A 27,053-nucleotide genomic window follows, 5' to 3' on the forward strand; every position below is an offset into this window, starting at 1 on the left:
CTGACCTATCACCTTCATCCCCTCCCCCACTCACCCATTGTACTCTATGCTACTTTCTCCCCATCCCCACCCTCCTCTAGCTTATCTCTCCATGCTTCAGGCTTTCTGCCTTTATTCCCGATGAAGGGCGTTTGCTTGAAACGTCGATTTCACTACTCCTTGGATGCTGCCTGAACTGCTGTGCTCTTCCAGCACCACTAATCCAGAATCTAAATATGGGCAGATTCTATCCTTCCACCTCTCTAGCGACATTTGAATCCAGCGGTCACTGACAGGTTTGTTACATTAGGTTAAATGAGTTTGAGCAGTCTCAGCTCAATTCCTTATGGTTGCAAGTGCATAACAACCCAAAATTTATTATCCTGCTCTGAACAGTGGCTACAGAACAATAGATTATATTTCTCTGAAGTTGCAGAGTAGAAGGGAGGTTTATGCTGCAGCTGACCAGGCAAATCCAGGCTTTACTTTAAATCCCACTCATCCCTCTTCTGGTCAGGGGAATGTCACAATTTAGTTTACTCTGATTGCAATCCTGAAATTTCCTTTGAATACTCTGATCTACTCGATATCTCCTTGTCATTTATCATGGTTTAACTTGCAGTGTTGTTTCAGGTCAATCAAGGCCGAAAAGTCCAAGATTTCCCTTTCATTGCTGCAAGGTGAGTTCTCAGACACTGGGAAATGGTCTTGTGACTCTTCTCCACACAACCTGCAGGATTGCATTGGCCCAAGAATCACAAAAATCCTGTAAACTTTACAATGGACAATTTACAATGGACCTCTCTAATTCCAAATCTAATGTTGGTCTTGCTTTTTTGCACCTCCTGTACAGTCGTAACCTTGTTTGCCTCGCTCCTTCTAAACACCCCTATGATCTGTATGTCCTTGTGTGATATGATCTGCCTGTACTGCTTGCAAAACAAAACTTGTCACATGCATCTCAGGACAGTGAAAATAAATCAAATCAAATCAAATTGTCATTCATGCACTGAAAGTAAAATCTTGTAGATACCACAAATCAGAAACGCAATGGTTAAATAGTTATTAAATGAGTTGTTTGGTCATCTAGTAATTGAGTATTGCTGAAAAAGGACACATTTTGTTGATGATATTGTGTTTTTTCATTAATTCATGGGATGTGGCTGTCACTGCATGGATCAGCATTTATTGTCAATCCTTATTTGCCCAGAGGGCAGTTAGGAGTCAAGTACATTGTTGTCAGTCTGAAGTCACATGTAGCTCAGACTAGTTAAAGATGGCAGATTGCCTTCCCTAAAGGCCACTAGTGAACCAATTTTTTTTATGTCAATCGATGATGGTATGGTTTACAATCGACTAGCTTTTAATTCCAGATTTTTATTGAATTCAAATATCACTATCTGTGGTGGGATTTAAAACCATGTCCCTCGAACATTATTCTGGGTCTCTGAATGACCAACCCAGCAACAATACCTCATCCTGCACTCTTGCACTTATCAGAACATTTTGTAATTGAAGGGGGAAAACCAGCATTTATATTGTATGAGAGGAGAGTGCTGATTAGTTGGCATGACCTCTGATTGGTAGAAGTATGGCCATGGAGAATGCAGCAGTTAATGATGATTGACAGTTAGTTGCCAGGCTTTTGGTAAATCTTAAACACTGCAGTTTAATCTGATTGATCAAAACAGTGTCCTGGGAAGTGGACAAATGAATGGTTGTCTCTTATTTTGTTGTCAGATGGGATCTCTGTTGTATTCCATGAAGAACATGTCGTCAATGGAATGAAATCTAATCTCCAACCACTTGTGTGTTTTTGATATGCAGATGACATGTTTCCTTTACTTGAATATACAGCTGCATGTAAACATTTTCTTACATGTTTTAGAAGGTTTTGTCCTGTGCTCAAATTCCAGTTTGAAGTAGAGCACGCAGGTGAGCACATTTTCTTTGATATCCTGGTTGAGGAAGAGACGGGGGTGGGGGGGTGGGGTGGGGGTGGGGGGGGCCTCTATTGCATTCCAGCACAAACCTACCTTCACTGGTCAGTGCACAAAATGGGATTTCTACAGTTCCTTTTGCGATAAGATTGACCTTGTCAACAGCCTTATAAATAGAGTCCAAGGCATTTGTTCACAGTGCAACTTGATACTGAAATAGTATGTGCATCAAATCCATCCCGTAGGCTATTAGCTGCCTTGATCAGATAACTTCCCACTGTATACACATTAACTGTCCTAAGACTGACCTTTGGTCCTGAAAAGTCCCCAGTCTACCTCTGGTCACCCTGGAAGGCTAATCTATTTCAACTGTCTGAGCAACAGGCGAAGCTACCTGTTTCATGCCACTACCAGGCTGTAGCAATGCAAGTGGTGTTTACAATTAACAGGATATAGCTGTCAAGATAAAAAGGTGTTCTGCCAAATGAGTGATGTGGTACATGCGTGATGCCAGATACGTAGGCCACACAACCCAACGACTGCTGGATCAAGTCAGACATCATATTCCTTTGGCAAAGAACTGACTGTACTCAACTAGTCCACTCTTGCAATACACCCAGCACAGTGCTGAGCATTAGCTGTGATTCTGCAATTGGAGAAAGTTTGCTGGATGATCCATGGGTGTGCAAAGAATGACACTGACAATTAACTTAGGATTGTCAGTTGAGTTTGCAATATGGCACACTTACATGTGCTGGAAGCTCTATTATTTATACCCTCTTCTTTGCAGACAGAAGATCATGAGCATTCATTGTGCTTGTTTCAACTCAACAAAATAGGTGACAGCCTTTCGCTGGTTCATTTCTGAGGACATTGCTTTGACCAATTAGAGTCAACCTACCATGAACTGATGCATTCTCCATGGTAACGTCTCAATTGATCAGAAACTTTCCAACCAATCAGCACTCTCCCCTCATACAGTATAAAGTTTGCTTTTTCCTTTAAACTGGTGTTCTTCTGAGTTGTCCTAATGAGTGCAAGACAAAAAGTACTGACAAACTGTCCTTTCTTTACGTTAAATTGCTGTCAGTATTAATTGATACTACTCATTCTGGCTTGTTCCTTAGCTTTTGTTGAGAAAAGATGTCATTTTCATTCTCTGAGCTTATGAAGAATTTAAAACAAAGAAGCAGGGAGAAGGAATTTTATTTGTTGCTTAAAAAAAAGACAGCCAGTTTTCCCTTTCGATAACAATCCACGAATGAAATTGATAGAATGTGCTGCTTTGAAGTGTGGAAATTTTGAGAGGTGATGTTGGAAGTTGACTCACTTCTCTCTGTCTACTTCTGTGATAATGTGACCCTGGGATGTAACAGTAGTAGCCCCTTGTGACCTGAGCTGGATATTAATGTTATTTGCACATGTACTTCCTCCATTTCTTTGAAGTCCAACCAAGCAAAGCCTTTGTTAGATACAGCTAGATATGAATCGATAAGCTGCTTTATTTCCCAGTAAGACGAGTATACAGAATAGAAGTCAAACTGTTCAACTTATCTTTGCACAACAAAAAAAAATGGAACATTAGTGGATCATTTTACACAACTTAAAAAAAGATGACTTTTAACTGTTCTTTCACACTTCTGACCTTTTAGTCTCTTGAAAGCTCACTTTTTCCTTTTTAAAAGAAATGGTTGTGTTTGTCTGTTAAAACCCTCTGTTTGATTCCTATCTTTTAGTTTCTTGCTGTTTACAACCAGAAAAAGGAATCAACAACTTTCCAATACAAAATACCTGAGGAGTTTTGCTGATTGCTACAGCAGAATTAAGAATTGCTCATTATTTGAAATCTAACAGAGCCAGTTCAACATCAAAACTAGCTTTCTTTCATATTTTAAAAAAAAATCTTATCTGCATGCATTAGCCCTTAATTTCCTTAGCATTCTCCCATTTCCCCCTCTTGGAACTTAAGTTAACAGCTATATTCTAGCCATTTTGTCAGAGTTGTACATCTTTTCCGACAGAGAATGGCTATGAAGATTCAAGCTGGAAATGTGTTGCTGGAAAAACGCAGCAGGTCAGGCAGCATCCAGGGAACAGGAGAATCGACGTTTCGGGCACTGCGAATCCTCTTACAAGGATGCCTTCCTTGAAGAAGCTCTCTTCCTCCCTCTCTCCTGTTCCCTGGATGCTGCCTGACCTGCTGCGCTTTTCCAGCAACACATTTCCAGCTCTGATCTCCAGCATCTGCAGACCTCACTTTCTCCTATGAAGATTCAAGGCAATTCAAGCTGAGTCTTCACTATTAAACATAGTTATTCTTTTCCATATCTTCCTTCTGCAACGAAATCCCAAAACCTGACATGCAGACATCTTGTGAGGTGTAACACCAGAGTTGGCAGGGAGGCTTCATTTGAAAGAAGAGGTGGTCAGTGTGACATCACCATCAGAGCTCTGGTGGTATCTATGAGATGGACCCTTATGAGACAGGAGGACATTGCCTGGGATGAAAAGAGAATAGAAAGCCACATCTCAAACAGGGATGGAATCCTATTTTGGTTTGTAATCTATCAGTCACCATAATAAATTAATTCTGAAACTAAAGTAGTTTTGTTTTAATTGTTTGGAAATAATTGCTTTAGTTTTCCAATTAATAGGCTTTTTCACCAATGATATGAGCTGTAATAAAAAAGTATTTGTGTCAGTTTGGCTCATTGGTAACATTCTTCCTATGGAAAAGTTGCAGCCTGAAGTCTCTCAGGACGTGATACATCCATACTGAAAGAAGGCTGCATTGCTAGAGGTAACATCAAATGGACATCAAACTTGCCAATTTGTTTAGTTAAACCTTAAAGTTATTATTTGAAGAAGAACTGGGAGTTCTACCTATCTCTGATCCATCATTCCTCCTTCACCGTAACAAAAGCAAAATACTGCTGATTTTTAAAAATTCATTCATGGAACGAGGGTGTCACTGGCTCAGCAGCATTTATTGCCCAGGCTTAATTGCCCAGAGAGCAATGAAGCATCGTCCACATTGCTGTGGGACTGGAGTTACAGGTCAGACCAGGAAAGGATGGCAGTTTCCTTCCCTTAAGAACATTATTGAACCAGATGGATTTTCCTGACAATCAGCAATGGATCCATAGTCATTGTTAGACTCTTCATTCAAGACTGAATTCAGTTTTTACCATCTGCCTTAATTCAAACCCGGGTCCCCAGAACAGTACTTGGGTCTTTGGATTAACAGTCATGTGATAATAGACAGTCGACAATAGGTGCAGGAGTAGGCCACCACTAGGCCATTACCTCCCCTGGAGTTCTGAAATAAAAACATTAAAGGGCTTGAAAAACATAGCAGATCTGGTATCATCTGTGGAGAGAGAAACAGAATTAACATTTCAAGTCAAATATCAGTCTCTTTCAGAGCAGTTCCGAGGAACAATCAGATTTGACTCAGAACATTAACTTTGTTTTACACTGTGTGGATGCTGCCAGAGCTGTGCAACCTTTCCAACACTTTGTTTTTAATGCCACCTTGCACTTGTTCTACATTTGCTGCAATATGTTGTAGTTTATCAAGTCAAGGCTTATAGCCTGAGCAAGCCTTATACGAACAACATTCCAATTCATTTGATAGTTACAAAGTAGGTAACATTACAAGTGACATGTACAATTAACTTTTTTTCCCCAAGTGGTTTGCATGGAAACCAACATTAGAAGCATTATTCTTTAAAAAGTGCTACATTATGAGTGAAAAATGAAAAGACATGGCGATATCAAAAAGCCTGAAATGTTGCTGGTTGTGGGCAGGGAGATTGGCAGGAAGGAAGAGAGTGGAGACTGAATGCCACAGGACTGTTACCAGCAAAAAGAAAACATCCCAAAGTAAACTGAGTTATTTTTAAACAGTTCCGCAGTGTGAATTGGATGAGATACAATATATAAAGTACTTCAGTCATTTGAGAGATTTAAAGTTACTCCCTTGGTGTCAACTGCCAGTCGTGGTTTTGCATCTAATAGTATTGTGAATTATTGAAGAAGGCTCATTCAGAAATGATATCCAGGACTAGGACAGCTAAGGACAACTTGAATGGTAAGGTTGGGGAGGAGTGTTCTCAACCTTCAAGAATCAACGTGGCAGCCTCCATTTTATTAAAACATTATACAATAGAGGTTTCTTATACAATTTGTATTCACTGCTCACAGTTTGTCATCTGTGCAAAACACTCAACAATTATCAATGGAAGGCTGCTGATAGTAATGAATGGATAGTGTGAACTCTGCCTGATTACTCCTTCACCTCAACCATCCTCCAAGTGGGTGTGGAGATTAGGGATAGCAAATCACATCTTCCATATTTGGAATCAGCATAAACAGTGAGAACAGAGTTGGAACTGAAAGGGAGACATGCTTGTTCTGTGTGACTTGGTTGCTCGCATTATGGTCCTTGGTAATTACATCAGGTCTTACCATGTTACTGTATTAGAAGTCAGACCACAAAAAGAATATATAGATGTAAAGCACAGCATTCCTTCTGGTTGGCATCCCTCATTCTGGGACTGTTGTTTTCCATGGCCATTTGACTTTGTACAGTTGGGAAGAATGGAGTTTTCCATCGATCTCACTTGGTAATCAGCAGATGAGCAGTGCTGTCTCTCTTCCAGCTAAGTCTGAGTTAAGCCTACTTGATAATGGCAGCCAATTTGGACTGTCCATAAGTTATGAAAATGAAGGAGTGCCCCTCTTGTTGGAATAACCTTAAGTTCCAGCTCTAAAGCTGGAAATCCAGAGGATTTTAACACTGACCCCTGCCAGTTGTAATCCTAAAATAAAAAATACTGAGCACAGTTCTTAAAGTGAGAGGAAAAGAAACGATCTCCTTGGCACCCCGATGAGATCTTCTAGCTTTGTGCTGTGTATGTCAGGAAGTTAAAGGCTACTATAGCAACCTAAAGGTACAAGTGTAAATCCTACCAGGAGGAGATTATGAAAGTGAATTCAATCACCATGGATTATTACAAAATCACAATTAGTTCATTAATGATTTCAAGGAAACAGGTCATTCCCTGTTCATGCCAAATGTCACTTGAAAAAAAATGTTGTGACTGAACTTTAATGCATTCTTATTTCTGTACCCTGGGGTACTGTGCAACAAGTAGAGTCATAAAGTCATAGAGATGTACAGCACGGAAACAAACCCTTTGGTCCAACTCGTCCATGCCAACCAGATATCCTAAACCCAATCTAGTCCCACCTGCCATCACCCAGCCCAAATCCCTCCAAACCCTTCCTCTTCACATACCCATCCAAATGCCTTTTAAATGTTGCAATTGTACCAGCCTCCACAACTTCCTTTGGCAGCTCATTCCATACATGCACCACCCTCTGCGTGAAAAAGTTGCCCCTTAGGTTTCTTTTATGTCTTTCCCCACTCACCCTAAACCAATGCCTTCTAGTTCTGGACTCCCTGACCAGAAGAGACTTTGTCTATTTATCCTATCCACGGCCCTCATGACTTTATAAACCTCTATATGGTCACCCCACAGACTCCGGCATTCCAGGGAAAACAGCCCCAGCCTATTCGACCTCTCCCTATAGCTCAATTCCTCCAACCCAGCCAACATCATTGTAAATCTTTTCTGAAACCTTTCAATAGGAAGGAAGTTGGAATTGCACACAATATTCCAATAGTGGCCTAGCCAACATCCTGTACAGCTGCAACATGACCTCTCAACTCCTGTACTCAATACTCTGACCAATAAAGGAAAGCATACCAAACACCTTCTTCACTATCCTATCTACCTGCAATTATACTTACAAGGAGCTATGAACCTGCACTCCGAGGTCTCTTTGTTCAGCAATACTCCCTAGGACCTTACCATTAAGTGTATAAGTCCTGCTAAGATTTGTTTTCCCAAAATGCAGCACCTCGCATTTATCTGAATTAAACTCCATCTGCCACTTCTCAGCCCATTGGCCCATCTGACCAAGATCCTTTGTATTCCGAGGTAACCTTCTTCCCTGTCCACTACACCTCCAATTTTGATGTTATCTGCAAACTTACTAATTGTACCTCTTATGTTCACATCCAAATCATTTGTATGAATAACAAAAGAAAAAGTGGACCCAGCATCAATCCTTGTGGCACACCACTGGTCACAGGCCTCCAGTCTGAAAAATAACCCTTCACCACCACCCTCTGTCTTCTACCTTTGAGCTAGATCTGTTCTCCCGGTATTCCATGTCATCTAATCTTGTTAATCAGTCTCCCATGGGGAACCTTGTCGAACGTCTTACTGAAGTCCATGTAGATCACATCCACTGCTCTGCCCTCATCAATCCTCTTTGTTACTTCTTCAAAAAACTCAATCAACTTTATGAGACGTGATTTCTCATGCACAAAGCCATGTTGACTATCCCTAATCAGTCCTTGCCTTTCCAAATACGTGTACATCCTGCCCTCCAGGATTCCCTCCAACAACTTGCCCATCACCGAGGTCAGGCTCACTGGTCTATAGTTCCCTGGCTTGTCCTTATTACCCTTGTTGAACAGTGGCACCACATTAGCCAACCTCCAGTCTTATGGCACCTCACCTGTGACTATCGATGATACAAATATCTCAGCAAGAGGCCAAGCAATCACTTCCCTAGCTTCCCACAGAGCTCTAGGTACACCTGATCAGGTCCTTGGAATTTATTTACTTTTATGTGTTTCAAGACATCCAGCACTTCCTCCTCTGTAATATGGACATTTTGCAAGGTGTCACCATCTATTTCCCTACAGTCTATATCTTCCATATCCTTTTCCACAGTAAATACTGATACAAAATACTCATTTAGTATCACCCCCATCTCCTGTGGCTCCACACAAAGGCCGCCTTGCTGATCTTTGAGGTGCCCTATTCTTTCCCTAGTTACCCTTTTTGCCCTAATGTATTTATAAAATCCCTCTGGATTATCCTTAACTCTATTTGCCAAAGCTATCTCATGTCTCCTTTTCGCCCTCCTGATTTCCCTCTTAAGTATACTCCTACCTGCCTTTATACTCTTCTAAGGATTCATTTGATCTATCCTGTCTATACTTTACATATGCTTCCTTCTTCTTCTTAACCAAACCCTCAATTTTCTTTAGTCATCCAGCATTCCCGTCGCCTATCAGGCTTTTCTTTCGCCCTAACAGGAATATACTGTCACTGGACACTCGTTAACGCATTTCTGAAGGCTTCCCACTTTCCAGCCATCATTTTACCTGCGAACATCTGCCCCCAATCAGCTTTTGAAAGTTCTTGCCTAATACCGTCAAAATTAGCCTTCCTCCAATTTAGAACTTCAACTTTTCGATCTGCTCTATCCTTTTCCATCACTATTTTAAAACTAACAGAATTATGGCCCCAAAGTGATCCCCCACTGACACCTCAGTCGCCTCAGCGAGTGACGATTTGTAGCTCAGGTTGAGGTTCTGGATGTAGGTTCGCTCGCTAAGCTGGAAGGCTCATTTCCAAACGTTTTATCACCATACCAAGTAACATCTTCAGTGGGCCTCAGGCGAAGCAATTTTGATAGTTCCTGCTTTCAATTTATATGTTTGGGTTTCTTTGGGTCGGTGATGTCATTTCCTGTGGTGAGGTCACTTCCTGTTCTTTTTCTCAGTGGATGGTAGATGGGTTGAACTCGTTGTGTTTGTTGATAGAGTTCCAGTTGAAATGCCATGCTTCTAGGAATTCTCATGCTTGTCATTGGCTTGTCCTAGGATGGGTGTGTTGTCCCAGTCAAAGTGGTGTCCTTCCTCATCCGCAAGTGAGGATACTAGTGAGAGAGGGTCATGTCTTTTTGTGGCTAGTTGGTGTTCATGTATTCTCGTGGCTAGTTTTCTGCTTGTTTGTCCAATGTAGTGTTTGTTATAGTCCTTGCACGGTATTTTATAAATGGCATTAGTTTTGCTTGTTGTCTATATCGGGTCTTTCAAGTTCATTAGCTGCTGGTTTAGTGTGTTGGTGGGTTTGTGAGCTACCATGATGCCAAGGGGTCTGAGTAGTCTGGCAGTCATTTCCGAGGTGTTTTTGATGTAGGGGAGAGTGGCTAGGGTTTCTGGACGTGTTTTGTCTGCTTGTTTGGGTTTGTTATTGAGAAATCGGCCGACTGTGTTCATTGGGTACCCATTCAGTATAGATGATTTTCCTCTGTTCTGCATAGTTCCTTTGTGCTGCAGTGTGTGTTGGCTCATTGAAATAATGTTCTGATGCAGCTTCATTTGTGGATGTTGGGGTGATTGCTTCTGTAGTTCAATATTTGATCCGTATGTGTTGCTTTTTTGTAGACACTGGTTTGAAGTTCCCTATTGGCTCTTTGCTCTACTGTGACAACTAGGAATGGCAGTTTGTTGTTGTTTTCCTCCCCTTTAGTGAATTTTATGCCAGTAAGGGTATTATTGATGGTCTCGAAAGTTTCCTCTAATTTGTTTCGTTTAGTGATGACAAGACGTCATCCACATAGCGGACCCAAAGTTTGGGTTGGGTGGTTGGCAGAGCTGTTTGTTCAAGTCTCTGCGTTACTGCCTCTGCTAAGAACCCTGATATCGGAGATCCCATGGGTGTTCCATTGGTTTGTCTGTAGGTTTTGTTGTTGAAGGTGAAGTGTGTGATAAGGCATAGGTCCACTAGCATAACAATACTGTCCTTGCTGATGAAGTTAGTGGTGTTTGGTGTATGTGCCTTTGGGTCTTCGAATAGTGTAGTCAGTATTTCCTTGGCCAGGTTAATGTTGTTTGATGTAAACAGGGCAGTTACATCAAAAGAGACCATTATTTCATCCTCTTCTATCTTAGTGTCATTGGTCTTCAGGAATTCTTGGGTGAAGTAGGTGGAGTGGTGTGAGTCTTCTGCCTCAGTCACCTGCCCTGCCTTATTTCCCAAGAGTAGCACCTTCTCTCGTAGGTACATCCACATATTGAATCAGAAAATGTTCTTGTATGCACTTAACAAATTCCTCTCCATCTAAACCCTTAACACTATGGCAGTCCCAGTCTATGTTTGGAAAGTTAAAATCCCCGACCATAACCCTATTATTCTTACAGATAACTAAGACCTCCTTACAAATTTGTTTCTCAATTTTCTGCTGACTATTAGGGGGTCTATAATACAATCCCTGTAAGGCGATTATCCCTTTCTTATTTCTCAATTCAACACAAATAACTTCCCTGGATGTATTTCCAGGAATATCCTTCCTCAGTACAGCTGTAATACTATCCCTTATCAAAAACACCAATCCCCCTCCTCTCTTGCCTCCCTTTCTGTCCTTCTTGTAGCATTTGTATCCTGGAACATTAAGCTGCCAGTCCTGTCCATCCCTGAGTCACATCTCTGTAATTGTTATTATATCCCAGTACCAAGTTCCTAACCATGCCCTGAGTTCATCTGCCTTCCCTGTTAGACCTCTTGCATTGAAATAAATACAGTTTAATTTACCAGTCTGACCTTGTTCTCTGCTTTGTCCCTGCCTGCCCTGATTGTTTGACTCGCTTCTTTTCTCAAATCTCAGATTGATCTCTTTCCTCACTATCTCTGCGTCCCACCCCCGATCTTACTAGTTTAAATCCTCCCGAGCAGCCTGCCAGTATATTAGTCCCCTTCCAATTCAGGTGCAATCCGTCCTTCTTGTACAGGCCATTTCTACCCTAGAAGAGATCCCAATGATCCAAAAATGTGAATCCTTCTCCCATACACCAGCTCCTCAACCATGCATTCATCTGCTCTATCCTCCTATTCCCTCCCTCATTGGCTCACAGCACTGGGAATAATCTAGATATTACTACTCTCGAGGATCACTTTTTTAAATTCCTGCCTCACTCTCTGTAATCTTCCTTCAGAATCTCAACCTTTTCCCTTCCTTTGTCGTTGGTACCAATGTGGACAATGACCTCCTGCTGGCCCCTCTCCCCCTTGAGAACATTCTGCACCCTCTCTGAGACATCCTTGATCCTGGCACCAGGGATGCAACACACTATTCTGATTTTTCACTGCTGGCCACAGAAACATCTTGTCTGTACCTCGGACCAGAGAGTCCATGAACACAACTAATCTATTGGAACTGCCTTCCCCCTCAGTATATTTGAGTCAGTCTCATTACCAGAAACTTGACTGTGCTATATTCCTCTGAGAATCCGTCACCACCTATACTTTCCAAAACAGCGTACTTGTTTAAAATGGGGATAACAACAGAAGACTCCGGCTTTACCTGCCTATATCTCTTAACTTTCCTGGAGTTAGCCCATCTATTTGCAACTTTTCTCCCTTCCTATAACTGCCATCCATTACATCCCCTTGTTCTTGTAAATTCCTCATTGCTTCTAACTGGCTGTCTAACCGATCCATTCGATCTGATAGGATTCACAACCAATGGCATTTAGTGCAGATATAATCCTCAGTAACACGTAAACTCTCTCTATACTCCCACATCCAACAAGAAGAGCATATCACTCTACTAAAGGCCATGTTTGCTTCTTACAATCTACAGACCTAGAAAATAGCACTGTCTTATTCCTCTACAGAACACTTTCAGATTACAGGAAAACTTTGGGGAAAGTAAGAAAGCAAAACATTGCTGATATTTAATAACTCTTCACCTATAATTGCTAATCCAATAACGAATGCGCTATTTTAAAAGTCCAACTGTATTTCTGGGATTTAGAAGTTTAAAGGTTGAATGGATTGAAATTTTCAGTATGTCAAGGGAAACAAATAAGGTGCTTAGAGAGAACCTATTCTTGCTGGTCGAGGAGTTTAGGTCTCGTGCTCAATAGTGTAAAAATTCATGCCAATAATTTCAAGAGTGATGTTAGGAAACGCTTACATACGCGCAGTGACACAAGTATGCACCTTGCTTCCACAAAAGCAACTGATGCTTATTCAGTTGTTCATTTTGCATTCGAAATTGAAGATTCTTTTTAAGCAAAGGTATTATTGGTAGAAGGCAAAGACACATTTATATAATTGGGTGACAAATCAGCTACAATCTCTTTGAATAATAAAACAGGTTTGGTGGATATGATGGTCTATGTTCCAGTAAATCATGCACACAAAAAGCAAAACCTTTGTATTCTTTATTTTAAAATTCTCATTACATTTGGCACGCTTTCCTCCATTGGTCAGAATATTGAGTATAGGAATTGGGATGTTAATTTCCAACTATATAGGACATTGGAATACTGCATGAAGGGCATGGATAGGGTGAATAGCCATGGTATTCTTCCTCAGTTAGTGAGTCCAGAACTAGAGGGCATAGGTTTAAGGTGAGAGGGGTAAGATTTAAAAATGGACCCAAAGGGCCACTTTTTCATTCAAAGGTGATGAATGCAGGGAAAGAGCTGCCAGTGGAAATGGTGGAGGTAGGGTACAATTACAACATCTGGATGGGCATATGAATAGAAAGAAGTTAGATGGATGTGGGCCAAGTGCTGCCAAATGGGACTAGGTCAAATTGGGATGTCTCATTGGCGTGGATGAGTTGGACTGAAGAGTTTGTTTCTGTGCTCTATGATTTGATGACTCTAAATGGATCAGCTATTTAACACTGCAAATTATATGCAGTATCATTGGTATAACATTATGCATCCTTGTGTAGTTTACTAAGCAATGTGCAATTAGCTTGCATTCAACCAAACTGTTTCAAATATTTCTGTTGAAGTATTGATAGTTGATTCAAATTATTATTCTATCCTCCAAAGCCTAAAGCTGGCAGAAGATTCAACAAAATAAATTACTTTTGGGCTAATTTGCCGATCATCGTTCTACTTTACTGTAAATCCTTGTAGTGTACAAGGTAGAAATCAAATCCCACAACTCGCCCCGAGAGTTAGGATTTGTAAATGATAACTGATATAAAATTCCAGTTCCCACAAACCCTCCAGTGAGATTGAAATTGAACTGACTGGCAGTGTGATCGTTTATTGACTCACTGGCTGCTTTATAAGCACCTGCCATATGTATAAAAAATTCAATAGTTATGATTGAATTAAACCTCTGTTTTTCTGCTTCGCACATGCAGGAGAAATTAGATTTTGTTTACATTTTGTATTAAATTTACCAGTATCTTGTGAACAAATTACTCAGTACCTTGTGTCGCTGCTTTATCACAAAATATAACTTGGTTGTTTTTAATTTTATATCATACTCAGCTTTTATTGAATACTCACTTTAACTATTCATATGATATACAATATTTGCTATTCTGTGGTAAACATGCAGTACCCTATGATCATGCAATTTGGCCATTATATTCCAACAAATCATTCTTAAGAAAAAAATAATTTGCTTTTGAAATTTCGGTTGTTCAAACTGAACAGAGTTAAAAAAATTAATAAAGTTACATATTTCACTAAATAATAGATAAAGTCACCCATCTAATTGCCTTTTGTGTCTTTTATTGCCTTCACTAAAGATTTCAGGCCTTGAAGCCCTCAGTCCTGAACACCTGGAACTGTTATTTTGCCCAGAACTGTCATTCTCATCTGGATTGGAATTATGTAATGTGTGGATGTACATTGTGCTAATTCTCCGTGAAGTATCAGCCCTGGTCAGCTGGATTGAAGGAGTAATTGAATGAGAAGAGAGTTTTGATGACCAGATTTTGGTCGCTGGCCGCTGCGCTCCCCCTCCCCCCAAGCAACTCTAAATATAACCTACATTGATGTGGTGGCTCCTTTATCTGTTACACTACACTCTTATCACTCAACACCTTCCAGCAGGAAGAACAAAAGTACAAAATCACAAAGGGACAGAGTTACAAGCAAAACAAAAAGAGAGTTAGAAGGAGAGAAGCAGTGGCTGAAAGGAAATGAGAAAGAGAGGGATATTCTTGAGAGCGTCCATTTTGTGCATGCAAAGCCACAGCGGATTGACAAATAACTAAATAAAGACAAAATCAATTGAAAGAATGTATATTACAAGCAAATTGTGCTATTGAGTGTCAGCATACGAACAATGTACATATTGAACTTGAACGTCTGAGAGCCACACTTTGAGGGTATGCTGCGAAAATACCAAACGTTGGCACAGATTGTATTGTAAATTACACAGGCATAGCCACCAGCAAGTTATACTTGTACTATTACGGGAACCCAGAGACTTGGGATAATGGCAAATAATAATTCTGCAAATGCACTCTGGACTGAGTTTAAAGAGCTATGTTCCCTTTAACATTGTCTTACCTCCTCTCGGAGTGTTACTTCGTCCTCGATATAATCTGTACCAGCTCTTGGCTAAGGAATGGTTTCACTGAGCCTAAAGGAGGTCTTTCTAATAGGATTCATAAGGAATACTTGCAGACTTTCTGCCAACACATAGTGGCATTGGGGAGAATGGCACTGAAATGTAATGGAGTGGGACATTTGACCACTGTCTCCTCACTCCACTCAAAACAGAATTTACTGTAAATGTGATATCAGCAAAAAAAAGTGGCTCAAACATTGCCACAAAATTTCTCACAAGTTCTCCCAAGACCTGTTGGAGACGTGTCCGTCTTCCTGCACTCCCAGGATGCTATTACTAATAATTACTGAAAAATTTGGAGTGGATATTCATTTTTTTTATCTGCTAATATCAGTTAGAATGTTATTTTTATTCTTTCATTGGATGTGGGCACATCTGGCAAAGGCAACATTTGTTGCCCATCACCAGTTGCCCTTGAGCTGAGTGGAATGCTAGAGTATTTCAGTGGCAGTTAAAAGTCAACCACATTTCTGTGGGTCTGGAGTTATATGTCAATCAGATCAGGTAAGAATGGCAAATTTCCTTCCCTGAATGGCTCAAGTGAACCAGATCAATTCTGATGACAAGTTAATAATTTCATGATACTTTCACATTACTGAGATTAATGTTTAATTCCAGATTATAAGTAAATTGAATTTAAATTCCACAGCCATGGTGAGATTTGAACCTGTGAAACTACATCATTAGCCTCTGGATTATTCTGTATTACCACCAGGCCAGTGTCTGTCCAATGAAATTTCAGGGTTGCTAGTTTTTACTGCACGTTCCCTTTCTCTTTGTGCAGAATCCCTGCAATTTGTCCCTTCCATATTGAATCACGGTATAAGAGAAGTTTTGTCTTTATGAATTTTGAGTTAATTGGGGCAATACCAACAACTGGAGTGACTGTTTAAGTTTTGATGTTGATTTATTACGCACCCATATAATGAATTTTACTCTATCACTATTACAGTAGTACCTTGTGATTATCCAGAGTCAGGTTTGGTGTCCAATTCAATTGAGAGAAGCCACTCTCCATGTAGAGACATGTTAAGTATTTTTCAAAAGTCTTCATGGAAATTAAAAGCTCTACACTTCAGAATCCACAACCAGCTTTATTTGCATATCTAATATCTGGGAATACAGTTTGTAGAATTGATTTGGAAAGAGACAAGAAATAGCCAAGGTAAGAAGTTACTTGGAGCAGAAGTTTATAGGCCACTTAATAGTAACTACTCTGCAGAACATGGTACACAGGAAGAAACAGTGGGCTTGTAAGAAACGTATGGCAGTAATCATCGGTGATTTTAATCTAAGCACAGTTTGAATGAAATGAATTGGCAAAGCAAACCCAGAAGATGAGTTCATAGTATTCTGAGGATAAGGTTTTGGAGTAATGTGTTCTAGAGTCAACAAGAGATCAGGGGAATGAAATATGAAAATAGGAAAGCTTTTGCTATTGATGCACAGAACATCAGACCTGATAATGTGCAATGGAACAGAATTAGTTAATGACTTCACAATAAAGCAGCCTCTAAGTAGCAATGATCATAATATGACTGAATTTCACATGGAGTTTGAGGGAAAGAATGTTCTAAACTTGAATAGAGTCAATTATAAGGGTATGAAGATCGATTTGGCTAAAGTGAATCAAATATAGGGGAGGGTCAGTGAGATGCAAGCGAAGACATTTAAAGAGATATTTCAGCAAAGACACCAGGACGTGATGGACTTCTTCCAAAGGTCTTTAAAGAAGTGGCTGCAGAGTTAGCAGGTGCCTTGATTGTAATTTTCCAAATTCCCTAAGCTCTAGAACGGTCTCATTAGATTGGAAAATAGCAAAAGTAACTCCTTTATTCAAAAAAGGACAGAAATGAAAGCAGAAAACTTATAGGCCTGTTGACCTGAGATTTATCATTGGGGAAGTGCTAGAAACTACTATTCAGGGGTTGTGAAGGCTGCTTTTAGAACATTTAATGCAATCAGTTAGAGTCAACATGATTTGTGATATGGAAATCATGGATTAGAGTGGTGCAGGAAAAGCACAGCAGTTCAGACAGCATCCAAGGAGCAGGAAAATCAATGTTTCGGGCAAAAGCCCTTCATTACCTATATGGAAATCATGGTTGACTGATTTATTAGAGTTCATTGAGAAAGTAACCAGTATTGTGGATAAAGGATAACCTGTAAATTTGGTGTACTTGGACTTCCAAATGGTATTGATAAGGTGCCACATTAAAGGTAACTGCATAAAATGAAAGCACATAGTGTAAAGGTGGCATTTAGCATGGATAAAGGATTGGTTAGCTACCAGGAAGCAGAGAGTAGGAATAAATAGATACTTCTCAGGTTAGCAAGTTATAATGAGTAGAGTATGACAGAAGTGCTTTAGCCACAACTATTTATAATCTAAATCAAGGACTTGGATGAAGGGACCGAGTGTTTGGTTGCTAAATTTCCTGATGACAAAATGCATAAGAGAGTGCGTTGTGATGAAAACATGAGTTTGAAAGCAATATAGAGAGGTTAAATGGGTTAGCAAAATGTTTGGCAAATGGAGTGTAACCTCCGCAAGTGAAATTGTTCACTTCGACAGGAGGATGAGAAAAGAAATGTAGTATAAGAATAGGGAGAGTTTGCAGAAACTCTGCTCTTCAGAGGGATGCGGGTTACATGGTCCATAAATCACAAAAAGTTAGCATGCAGGTACAGTGAGTAAATAGGAAGGCAAATGGAACTTGTTATTTATTGCAAGAGGAATGGAATTAAAACATAATAAATTTTTGCTACTGAAGCACAGAACATCAGTGAGACAGCATCTGAAGTTGTGGGTACAGTTTTGGTCTCCTTATTTAAAAAAAATAACTGCATTGGAAACAGTGCAGAGAAGATTCAGTCAACTTACCCCAGCATCTTAGATGGACAAGCTGGGCCTGTACCCATTTTGAAGTGTTATCCCATAGGATTTGACAGGGTATTCCATTTATGGGAGTTAAGAACTGGAAGGTACAATTTGAAAATTAGGGGTACTTCACACTTAAGATGGAGATGAGGAAAATTTGTTTTCTCTCAGTCATTAGACTGTGCAGTTCTGTTCCCCAAAAACCAGTGGAGGCAGATTCATCAAGTATGTTTCAGGCTGAGTTGGATAGGTTTTTGATTGGCACAGGAGTTACAAGGTAAAGGGATCAGACAGGAAAGCAGAGGCAACAATCAGGTCAATCACAATCCTATCCAATGACAGAACAGGCTTGAGGGTTTGAATGCTTCTAATTTATATGTGCTTACAATCAATCAGAGAAAATTCATTAGTGTATAGGCAGTTCTGCCCGAGTGTCATAAAGAAACAATCTGACTGACTGGGGACAAATGTTGTTAAGTAACTAGCACTTCTGTAAGTACTTTTTTTCCCTGTTTGGACTGTAGGGAATTCAATATTAGAGTTTCTAATTAGTCTGCTATTTTCACTCCATGATTTGGAGACGCCGGTGTTGGATTGGAATGGACAAATTTAAAAATCACACAACACCAGGTTATAGTCCAACAGGTTTATTTGGAAGCACTAGCTTTCAGAGCGTTGCTCCTTCATTAGGTGGTTGTGGAGTATAAGATCGTAAGACACAGAATTTATAGCAAATGTTTACGGTGTGATGTAACTGAAATTACATATTGAAAAAGACTTGGATTGTTTGTTAATTGCTCATCTTTTAGAATGACCATGTTGGTTTCAGTTCTTTCATGTGTAAATCGCAAAACGTTTTTTAAAAGTTAGATTCTCAAGTGCACTTTAACTATTGGTGTCATGTTGGCCCAGATAAGGTATTGAAGGTGTTAACTCCCCGTGAGACTGTCTGTGCCACAATGGTCAGACTGATTCTAATCTAAACAACGGATTTACAGAATCTTACAATCACCTGTAGTGTGACATGAACCCAAGGTCCAGGTTGAGGTCATCCCCATGGGTACTGAACTTGGCTATCAGCCTCTACTCAGCCACTTTTCATTGTTGCCCATCCCAAAGTCTGCCTTGGAGGACTGTCACATGAAGGTCTGAGGTCAAATGTCCCGCAGACAGATAGACAAACAGACACCCACACGCGCGCGCAGACACACAACACACACACACACACACATACACACACACACACCTGTCATATACTCACATACACTCCCACACGCTCCCTCTCACAGACTTAAACCCCTTTACACTCACCGTCTCACAGACACTCATAACCACCACCCCCCCAACACTCACCCACATGCACATGTACACATATAATTTTGAGGGGTGAATTTGTACTTGCAGAATTATATTTTATTTTGCTCAAAAACTGCATGAATCTATGTATGATTCTGTAAATCCGTTTTTTAGATTAGAATCAGTCTGACCATTGTGGCACAGACACTCTCACGGGGAGTTAACATCTTCACTACCTTATCTGGGCTGATATGACACTAATTGTTAAAGAACACTTGAGAATGTAACTTTTAAAAAACGTTTTGCGATTTACATATGCAAGAACTGAAATTTACATGGTCATTCCAAAAGATGAGACATTTAACAAACAATCTGGGTCTTTTTCAATATATAATTTCAGTTACATCACACTGTAAACTTTTGCTATAAATTCTGTATCTTACAATTTTATTCTCCACAACCACCTGTTGAAGGAGTAGTGATCAGAAAGCTAGTGCTTCCAAATAAACCTGTTGGACTATAACCTGGTGTTGTCTGATTTTTAATTTTCATTCCAGGTCATTCAAGTAACACTTTGTAGTCTAGCTGCTTATAAATACCCCACTGTTAACTGATAATTAGTTGAAATATCTGCATATTTCTTCTTTATATCCTTTAATTTCTCATCATTACAATAACTAGTGATTTACAAATCAATGTTGTTTCATTGTTTAAGGCAACAATTACAATGGGCCACTCAATTAAAAAAAAACCTTTCAGGAAACAAGCTACATATAGACATAACAAAGAAGCCACCACATCAGCTACTCCCTGGTGCCACACTACCACTGAGATATTCAAAGATAATTTTACCCCTCAATACCTTGGATTTTATTTGGTATTCTTATTTCCTGTAGTTTGCAACAGTTGAGCAAGTTGCTTCTTCATTTGAGAAACCTGATAGCATGTCAATAGGCTATTCCATTAGAAGCATAGAGGGTAAAGAGAAGTGGCAGCATCATAACCCAGTTTAGCCCTCCCTCACCTTATGCTCCTAATCTGCATTTTCTTTCTTTGGACGATGATCAGGAACAGAAACCCTGATTGTTATTTCCCCTCCTTAGCCCAAGAATCGAGGATCCCCCACCAGCGCCCGACAGACTCCGCATGGAACAGAGGTTGAACTTGGGAGCGTTCTGGTTTGTATGGCTCAGTACCACACTAGGCACTGCATTTACATTTTTCTAAAAACGTGAGCTATTTTACATAGTATATGCGGAAATGAGCATTTCAGACTGTTCACCCTGATGGTAAGCACTAACTCATGCTGACAGAGGAAACGGTTACATGACACACATGAGACTTTGAATAAATGCATTACAACAGAGCACATGAACTTCTGCACAAACTCTAACTCAACGTAATTTTTAGTTTATTTAAATGCAATCCAACATTTTGTAGTTTTAATGCTATTTTAGAAACTGTAAAGGGTAAAGTTCATTGCATTTGTCATTAAAACTTTTTTCTTTTCTTTTTTTAGGATAGAATAAAAGACACAACAGTAAGAATACTTTTTTATTATTATAATATATTTAAATAATTTTTAATTTCCTTTTAATTCTGCTTTAGAACTGCACATTAATTCCCTGATTGTACTCCCCTGTCAATCATCTGAAGCACTGACATCACAAAAGCCTCCTTCCTCTCTCTTCAGTCAGTGGCAATCCAATTCCACTTCAATTGTCATTCACATGCTTTCCAAATATATATACTACAATATATAAACATGTGTTTCATAATATTACTATAGATGAGAGGAGCACAAGTGCAGCATGGTGGCTCAGTGGTTAGCACTGCTGTCTCAGCATCAGAGACCTGGCTTCAGTTCCATTGTTGAGGGACAGTCTGTGTGACGTTTGCACATTCTCCCTGTGTTTGGGTTTCTGCTGGGTGCACCAATTTCCTCTCACATTCCAGGGATATATAGGCTAGTTGGATTAGCTGTGGGAAACGCAGAGGTACAGGAATAGGGTAAGGGGTGGGTCTGGGTGGGATGCTTTTCAATGGACACTTGATTGGCTGAAAGGCTTGCTTTTGTGTTATGGTTCTATGATAATGAAGGCGAAATTTAATCTTAAACTCAAATAGCATCTGCAAACGGCTCAAGTTTTGACTTTACTGAACTCAGTTTTGTAAATTGCAGTCCCATCTTTCAGCTTCTCTACCATTTTACATGGAATTGTAAAATTCAGATTTATTTGAGTGCTTTTTAAAAATATATATTTCTTGAGAAAGGTTTTTGTATAAATCTTGATGATTGAGATTGTATTTAGCAAACGTTTGGAAGTCAGTTTCTGTGTGTATTTTTGGACTTGGTACTGAATGCATGTTATTGTAAGCGGGACTAATGTTGTAAGTTGGTAGGTGCTGAGTTTCTGAGTAAAATGGTCATATCACAGGATGTGACGATATTTGCTTCCAAGTTGCCAGTTTTCAAACATCTCTAATACAATGTCAAACTGAGGCTTTTCTCTCAACACTTTTAGTACCTCTTAAGAGTGTTATTTGGAGTTGGAAATGGTTCTTGAGAATTAGAAATGTCCTTGTGGCTTGACTCGTAACTTCATGACCGTTTACAGTACGGAGTATACGTCAATGTGGAAGTGATGCTTGAACAAACACCAATGCTTGTGTCTGTTGATAATTCACATTGGGAAAGTGAAACCATTATATTTGACTTGTCCAATACTGGTGTTTGAATGCCATTATTATGCCAATCTACAATTGGCCAGTATGTTGGTTGAAATGCCATCTCTTCTAAATGTCACAGTGAATGTAGAGTTAGCACTGAGTCTAGAAGAGACTTATATCAAAGATATACCATAACTTAGTGACATTTGAGAGACATGACACTGTGCATCCAGAAATTGAACTTGATTGTAAATAGTAAAATAAAACTGATATTGTAATAACAGGTTTTTTGATGAACAACTTAGATCCATTTATCATTCTATGTAATACATAGTTTGAGGCAATACTTTCCATGGTTTAGAATAACTCTCCAGAAAACTACATAAACAGAAATAGGGATCAACATTCTGGCCATAGACCAGCAGTGATAAATGTCTATTGGTCCTCTACCGGACAATCAATCAATGCCCAACCAGCCAATAGAAATTCAAAACAGTCTCACTGAACCCTAGCAGACTGTGTGCTGACAACGCTGGGAAATGCGCAGAGACAGTTTTGGTCTCACTCCTGCACTTTTGAATCAAAAGTTATTTATTCAAAAGGTACATGGAGACTTTAAGGGTTGAAATGACTGCTTATTATTGAAGTTCGGTTTTGCCTGTCCTTACCATGATCGTCTCCACTAAGCTCTGTAACCTGAAGCTACTGCAGCCAAATCCTCAGTAACATGTTTGTGGAGACCATCGTGGAGATCACTTGCCAGGTGGATGGATGGTTGAATGGATCAACCCCTGGTCTTTTAGTTGAATCTCAAAACTTCCTATTTTAAAGAAACCGTAACCAAAAGAAAAGCATAGAATACACCTATATGTCTCTGCACCTATCTTGTCGTTTATAATTGTATGAATTATATGTATAATTATCTGTCTTCCAATCTCTTCCTCTTCCATACAAAGCAACTTATGCCAGTCTGCACATCCTGTCATGTTTTTTGTCTATATTTTCCCATTTCAAATTTTTGCATTTGCATATATAATGGGTTTTGCCTGCATATATTTGGAACTGTACGAGTCTCACCAGTTTACACAAATCACTCAAAATACAGCCTGTTTTTCTTTCTGTTTGTCTGCTGTGATTAAAATTTCTTGTTCCCAAAATAAGGGTTAATAAAATATGAAATGAATACAGTACTCACATGGTTAAGGTTATCTATTGAACTGCTTTTTTGTATCTTCGCTATCTTCATTAAAAGCTTCACTTTTCAAAAAACTAAGGGCTGGGCTTTATGTTTTACCCAGAGGTATGGCACTTTGAGCTTTACTTGGATACATCAGCACTATTCACTCAGTTGCGCTGATGCAATTTTTCCCTTTTATTCAAAGGTAGAATAAATTGCAATCGTCATAAGAATTTTAGTTGAATTTTGAAGTGAAGTGATTTTCTCACCCATTTACTGACAATGTTTAGAATAATAGGCCAACAATGAGCAATTATACCTTTGAAACAAAGATTCCATTTGCAATGTCAATAAGGCCAAGGGAAATAGAGATAAAAGCAGGCAGTCTCTTTCATCATTCTGATCTGATTCGTTTGAGAACAGAGAGTACTAAATTTTGAAAGTTGAACCATACCCCCTTTTGGGAAAGTTTACATAACATGATGGTGAATGAAGTCGGAGAGGTTGAGGAGTACCTCTGATCTCTGACCTCTGGTTATCCGTTCTAGGAAGGAATAACCAAGAGTAGAGTGTAAGGTTGGAAGGTTAGGGGTGAAGGCAATAACATCAAAATCAAGGAAAGAAAGAAAAAGAGGTTGAACATGCAATTCAAAGGAAAAGAGGTAAACATAAGAAATAACTTATATTTATATAGCGCCTTTCAATCTCAGATTGTCTCAAAGTGCTTTGCAGCCTGTTAAGTAGTTTCGAAATCTAGTCATAAGTTGGAATAATAATTAATGATGCGAGTGAAAGGTTGGTAGAAAGGAAAGTAATTAGTGGGAAGGCAAAGGGGTAGGACATGCAATAACACTCACAGGTAGAGGGGAAGAGCAAGTCATTGGGGATGAGAAGGAAGCTGGCTAGGATGGCTAGGTTACCCTACTGTCCTAACGCCGATGTACACTGCAGTCATTGATGGCTTATTTTCCGTCACACTGCATCAACCCAACTACCACCTGCCCCACTGAAAGGAAAGGAGAGAAATCACAAGAAGAAGACGAAAAAAAAATGAAGCATTAAGAGGAGAGAAGAAAAAGAGAAAGATAGACAAAAAGAGGAAATGAAGTGAAGACTTCAGAAGCTGGTAAGAGAGTGACCATATTCTTTGACCTACTCTGTCCCATGGGAAATTGATTGGTGGTTTTGAAATTCTAATTAAGGCACACTTTCTAGTCAGTTGACAAATCTGTGCCACTTTTTTTCCCATTGTAAGTGAGGATGGCAATACTTTTACTCAAAATGTCGTTACTGGCTGTGGTCACTGGGTGGTTTTGTGAAGCAAATTCTGAAGGTTTTCTTCCAATCCTGTCACTGTATTTTCTTTACCTTTGATGTAAGAAGTAGGTAAATCATGTTAACATATATTTCCTTCAATCACTTTAAATTGTCTTGTTTTTGCTGGCCACAGGCTGTTCATCTCACTCCAGATAACTGTTCACCCACTTAGGTTTTCATGATGCCTCACTGTTCCTTTTTCTCTGCCCATAACCACCTTTCTTTCTTGTCTCTTCCCAATGCTGTCCTTTTATAGTGTCATCATCACCAATTGATTACTGTTCCTTTATCTGTTAGGTCTTACAATGTTTGTACAATCACAACAAGGCAAAGTTACACAGGCTGCTTCCTTGTGGAAAAATCCAGAGGATACTTGAAAAGTTACATAGCTTCTGTAGTTCCCTGCTTTTATGGTGTTCTTTACTTACAACGAAATTTTGCGTCTTGTCATTCTTGTCAAATTTAGGTGACAGTGTAGATGAGAGTATAAAACTGGAAAGGGATATTGATAGACAAGGTAAATGGTGAGGCACCTCAATGTAAGCAAGTGTGAGGTTATCCATTTTGGACAAATGAAGGTTAGATCTGGGTACTTTCTAGATGGCATGAAGTGTACAGTGGATGTCCAAGGACACTTTAAGATTCAGGTGCATAAATCTTTAAAAGTTACAAACAGGAGCTGAAAATAATCAAGAAAGCAAATGGAATGTCGACTTTTATATCTAGAGGACTTGAGGAAAAGAATTTAGACGTTATGCTGCAGTTATGCAAAATCCTGGTTTAGACCCCACTTGGAGTATTGTGGGCAGATCTGGGCAGCATACCTTCGGAAGGATATACTGGCATCTGAGGGAGTACAATGTAGGTTTACAAGAATGATAACTGGACTTTAGAAATTAAGTTATGAGGATAAATTATATAAATTAGGCTTGCTTTCTCTAGAATTTAGAAAGTTAAGGGGTGATCTGATTAAAATCTTCAAGATATTGGGGATTCTGTAGTCTGGGGCACAGACAGGTTTCTGCGCAAGTCAATGAGACATCAGGATGGTGTGCTACCTCCCAGGCACCAGGGTCAAGGATGCCTTGGAGAGGGTACAGAATATTCTGAAAGGGGACAGCCACCAGCAGGAGGTCATTGCGCACATTGGTGCCAATGACAGGGTAGGGAAAGAGTTGAGGTTCTGTACAGAGAATATAGGAAACTAAGCAGTAGGTTAAGAAGTAGATCTTGGAGGGACTATTATCAGTGCCATGTGTTAGTGAGAAGGCATAGGAGGATAGAGCAGATGAATGCCTGGCTGAGGAGCTGGTTCAGGGGGCAAAGAATCTCATTTTTGGACCATTGCGAACTTGTCAGGAGTAGAAATTACCTGTATAAGGGGATTCCACCTAAATTGGAAGGGAACTGGTATCCTTGCTGGGAGATTTGCTAGTGCTACTCAGGATGGGGTGGCGGTGACAAAGAAGACAGATGAAAGCAGAGTGATAGTCCAAATGGATTTCAACAAAGCGTTCAATAAACTTCCACATGGTAGAACGGTTAGTATGGTTTGATCCCGGCAGATCTAGCCAATTGGATACAAAATTGGCTTGAAGGTAGAAGACAGATGGTGGTAGTAAAGGATTGCTTTTAGGACTGGAGCCCAGTGACCAGTGGTGTGCCACAAGGATCGGTGCTGAGTCCACTGTTTTTGTTCACTTATGTAAATAACTTGAATGTGAATATAGAAGTAAAGTTTACAGATGACATCAAAATGGTCGGTGCAGTGAGCAGTGAAGAAGATTATCTCAGAGTACTATGGAACTTTGATCAGATGGGCCAATGGGCTGAGGAGTGGCAGATGGAGTTCAATTTAGACAAAACGGAGGTGTTACATTTTGGTGAGGCAAATGAGGGCAAGGAATATACAGTTAATGGTAGAGCCCTGAGCAGTGTTGCCAAACAAAGAGAGCGAGGGGTGCAGCTGGATAGTTCCTTGAAAGTGGATTCGCAGGTAAACAGGATAGTAAAGTAGGTGTTTGGCACACTTGCCTTCATTGGTCAGATCATTGAGGATAGGAGTTGGGACATTATGTTGCAGCTGAACAGGACATCGGTGAGTTCTCTTTTAGAATACTGCATACAATTCTGGTCACCCTTCTGTAGGAAAGATGTTGTTAAACATGAGAGAGTGCAGAAAAGATTTACAAGCATGTTGCCAGCGTTGGAGACTTTGAGCTATATGGGTGAGGCTGAATAGACTGAGGCTTTTATCTTTGGAGTGTCAGAGGCTGAGAGGTGACCTTATAGAGATTTATAAAATCATGAGGAGCATGGATGAGGTAAATAACCAAGGTCTTTTTCCTAGGGTAAGGAATACAAAATTAAAGGGCATAGGTATAGGGTGAGAGGGGAAAGATTTAAAAGGACTTACGGGGTAGCTTTTTCACGCAGAGCGTGGTACGTGTATAGTATGAGCTGCCAGAGGAAGTGGTGGAGGCTGGTACAATTACAACATTTAAAAGGTATCTGGATGAGTACATGAA

General features: G+C 39.8%; 1 protein-coding gene across 9 annotated transcripts in view; it reads left to right on the forward strand.

The window, feature by feature from the left end:
* Nucleotides 1–27,053, forward strand: part of sobpa (sine oculis binding protein homolog (Drosophila) a) — a 356,343-nt gene that overhangs the window by 243,697 nt on the left and 85,593 nt on the right. For 6 of the 9 annotated variants that reach the window (XM_043687068.1, XM_043687067.1, XM_043687069.1 and 3 more), the window contains 2 exons: nucleotides 20,465–20,539; nucleotides 20,881–20,901. The exons of 2 other annotated variants lie outside the window; for them this stretch is intronic. In XM_043687068.1, the coding sequence (XP_043543003.1) occupies nucleotides 20,465–20,539; nucleotides 20,881–20,901 (96 nt within the window). The remainder of the gene's footprint in view (nucleotides 1–20,464; nucleotides 20,540–20,880; nucleotides 20,902–27,053) is intronic. One more of the 9 variants, XM_043687070.1, reaches the window with a different exon arrangement.

The sequence above is a fragment of the Chiloscyllium plagiosum genome, chromosome 3 (assembly GCF_004010195.1).
Source record: "Chiloscyllium plagiosum isolate BGI_BamShark_2017 chromosome 3, ASM401019v2, whole genome shotgun sequence".
In the NCBI taxonomy this organism is placed as follows: Eukaryota; Metazoa; Chordata; class Chondrichthyes; order Orectolobiformes; family Hemiscylliidae; genus Chiloscyllium; species Chiloscyllium plagiosum.